Source organism: Piliocolobus tephrosceles, unplaced genomic scaffold (assembly GCF_002776525.5).
Source record: "Piliocolobus tephrosceles isolate RC106 unplaced genomic scaffold, ASM277652v3 unscaffolded_2764, whole genome shotgun sequence".
Lineage (NCBI taxonomy): Eukaryota > Metazoa > Chordata > Mammalia > Primates > Cercopithecidae > Piliocolobus > Piliocolobus tephrosceles.
Window position 1 is genome coordinate 1 of NW_022310576.1, and position 3,209 is coordinate 3,209.

Genomic DNA, 3,209 nt, shown 5'->3' on the forward strand with positions numbered 1-3,209 from the left:
GGAAGGGAAAGGAGGAAGGAAGGGAGAGAGAAAGGAAGGAGGGAGGGAAGGGAAGGAAGGAGGGAGGGAGGGAGGGAGGGAGGGAAGGAAGGAAGGAAGGAAGGAAGGAAGGAAGGAAGGAAGGAAGGAAGCCAGAAAGGTGGGTCTGTGTGTTCTGGTGCATGGGGCCCGCCCCGAGGAAGGTGCCAACCGTCCCTGGAGAGCAGAATCACCAGGCCTGGGAAAGCCATGCGGGTTCGAGAACCTGTGCCATGGCCATGCTGGGCAGGGCCCAAGGGGTGCCCAGGCATCTGCCCACTGAGAACACTGTTAGTGCAGAGGGATCCACAGGAGGAGAGAGCGGCGCCAGGGTCCCAGAGAAGGGCAAGGGTCTCTAACCTGCCACCCACCCATGCCCTGGGGGTCTCTGTCAGGCTGTTGGGAGACGCAGAGACTCTGAGGTCGTGTCTCGAGGGTGGCTACCCGGGGAGGCTGAGCAGAGTCTGGAGACATTTCTGGTTGTTGTCTGACTGGGAGGAGGGAGGGTAGGTGCTGCTGGCAAGGGGTGGGTGGAGGCCAGGGATGCCTTTAAGCATCCTACAGCGTACAGGGTGGCTCCCACTACGGAGGACGTCCTGCCAGAGACACAGCAAAGTGGGCTGGGGTTGGGGAGGCTGCAGCCTGGTGCCAGCTTCACATTGGCAGGTGGGCGCTGCAGGAGGCTTGCGGAGAGCATGGCGGCTGCAGGAGGCTTGGCGGGACCCACGGCAGCCACGGGAGCCTTGGTGGGACCCACAGCACTGTGCGAAGCTTGGCGGGACCCACGGCACTGTGGGAGGCTTGGCAGGACCCACGGCACTGTGGGAGGCTTGGCGGGACCACACGGAACAGATCGTGGTGGGAATGAGGCTGCGCCTACTAACAATAACTCCACTCACCCGAACGGCCACACCAGCCTGTGAGGAGGACAGGGCCGAGCCCGCTGGCAAGTGGGGAAACTGAGGCCCACAGAGCAGCGAGCCTAGTCCCGACCCAGGCCCACCCCACCCTCCTGCCAGCTGGTGTGGACTCTCCTTAAGGAGCTTCAGGCTCTACAGTGGTTTGCGTTCCTCTCTGCTCATGCGTCTGACATGGAGTGACCAAGTCCCACACACTGAGTCCCCTCTGTCCCGGGGCTGCCAGTGCCTGGTCCTCGGAGAGGCTGTGGGGTTGGGGGCTAGAGGTCCTCGTGGGTGGAGCTCAGGTCCACCCTCTGGGCCTGTCCAAACACCAGGAAGGTGCACAGCCCCAGGTTGCTGATGATGGCCACAAGGTTGAACAGGCAAGTCCAGGAGCCCGTGGTCTCGATCAAGTAGCCGCCCAGACACACACCCACGACACCTGCCCAAGAGAGGCCCAGGCGGGCTGAGCATTCCCGGGCAGCCCAGGCCCCACGCCCACCCCAGGTGCCAGGGTAGTGCCGGGGCAGGGCTGGGGGTCTAGCGCCTGACAGAAGCCCCCACGGTTCCCAGGGCTGAACTCGGCGCCCAGCTGTGAGCCAGGCTCAGACTTGGAGGGTCTTGGAGGGGCAGAGATCTCAAAGGCCATCCAGGAAATGGCCTGGTGATGAGCCCCCCTTGTCCCGCTGAAGGGGAAATGGGAGCCACAGGCCGGCCCAGGCGAGGCTGAGCTGGAGAAGGAGCCCCCACCATCCAAGGCACTCAGCAGGCCAGGTGGTGTCCGGGGACCCTGGGCTGCCAGGATTGGAACGTATTTGTGAGTCAGGGCAGATGGCGACCCTTGAGCCACCTGCTGTCAGCAAAGTCCAGTGGAACCTGGAAGGCCTGCTCTGGGGTCTGTGCCCTCCCCTGACACCGGGACCCCGTCTGAAGGGAAGCACACCCCCACCCTGCAGCCCCTCGGTGGGCTCAAACCCCACAGACAGGGGAACTCCTGGGCGCAGAGCCCCGCCCCTCACCTGCCAAGGCTCCAGCTGTGTTGGCCACACCTGTGAACAGGCCAGAGCGAGAGAGAACATGGACGGTGAGCGAAAGCCCTGTGGGATCTCCCATGGCCCACCCACCCGGAGGCCCAGGGAGGGGCAAAGCTGGGGTGGGCAAGCTCCTCACCAAACAGAAAGCCGGCGCAGGATGGGGCCAAGTCCTGGATGTTAACGGAAATGCCACTGCGGGGAGGAAAGAGGGTGGTGAGCGGCCCTGGCCACCACCGAGCTCGCGGCCCAGGGCTGTCAAGGGGGAAGCGGGGAAACAAGGTCTAGTGGAGCCACGGGAGGGGCTGGGAGACACTCAGTCCTGCTCCCTGGCCAAAACGCTCCAGCCCTGCATGCCACGCCAAGCCGAGCCCCAGCTGCCCGTCTTCATGGAGGACCTGGCGCAGGAAGCGTCTCCTGAGAGTAAAGCACTGTGGGGAAAGCACGTTCGCACCAATCACACACACGTGCTGCTCACTGAGGGGACGTGCTGGTTCCCACAGAACTCCTACTGAGTCTTCGATGCAGTTGCTGCCCAGCAGCTTGGGAAGGGGGTGAAGTGTGAGGAAGAGACTCAGAGGAGGACAGAGATGCCTCTTCACGTGCGCGGGCCTGGGGCATGCGGGCAGCACGGCGGCTCTGGTGGATGGAGCAGTCGGCCCTCACCTGTGGTTGAAGGTCTGGAGGCCGATGGAGGCTGATGCAAAGACCACAGACTCACAGAAGCTGGAGGTGTGGCCCAGGCACAGAGCAAAGACGCTTGAGAGGCCAAGGCCCATGCCCTGCAGGAAAGCACCACTGTGACGGGCAGGCACCCGGCCTGCCTGCAGCTGGGCCCTCTCCTGACTCGGCCGCCCGACAGCTGCCCTGGGCACACTGCACAAGGGTCAGGTCAGCTGGGACCGAAAGCCTCTCTCAGACCAGGACCCCGGAGGAGATCTGGGAGGAGGCCCCAGGAATCAGTCCCGCTCCACGGGAGAGGCTCTATTCGACGTGGGCAAGCCCAGGCCTGGGCCCAGAGGGGCACAGGATGCTGACCCCAGCCTGCTCCCCGACAGCCGTCTAAACAGCTCCCTCTGGACCCCGGGGCTGGGCACGTGGAGAGGCCTGGCATCTGCCTGGTCCCAGACATCAGGTGACTTGGGGACACAAGCCTGTGGTCCTGGGAGACCCTGAACAAAGCAGGGATATCCAGAAAGAATGACTGGAATGATTCTCCTACCTGCATGAGCTTCCGCACCGTGATGGCTCTGTAACCTAC

General features: G+C 63.8%; 1 protein-coding gene across 1 annotated transcript; it reads right to left on the reverse strand.

Moving 5' to 3' along the window:
- Positions 1–26: 26 nt before the first annotated feature.
- On the reverse strand, positions 27–3,203 carry LOC111531807 (solute carrier family 17 member 9). The gene is made up of 5 exons (XM_026449876.1): positions 3,171–3,203; positions 2,615–2,730; positions 2,088–2,143; positions 1,937–1,966; positions 27–1,359 (listed from the first exon to the last, which is right to left on the reverse strand). Exons 1-5 carry the CDS (start codon positions 3,174–3,176, stop codon positions 1,196–1,198), a joined length of 372 nt encoding a protein of 123 aa, XP_026305661.1. The 5' UTR covers positions 3,177–3,203; the 3' UTR covers positions 27–1,195.
- Between the last annotated feature and the right edge of the window lie 6 nt (positions 3,204–3,209).

What these genes read in the sequence shown, in the direction of transcription:
- LOC111531807 (XM_026449876.1), bottom strand. An exon ending in CTCCAGACCTTCAACCACAG is followed by an intron (nt 2,144 to 2,614) that starts GTGAGGGCCGAC and finishes TCCTCCCCGCAG; the next exon opens with TGGCATTTCCGTTAACATCC. An exon ending in CTGCGCCGGCTTTCTGTTTG is followed by an intron (nt 1,967 to 2,087) that starts GTGAGGAGCTTG and finishes GCCTGTTCACAG; the next exon opens with GTGTGGCCAACACAGCTGGA.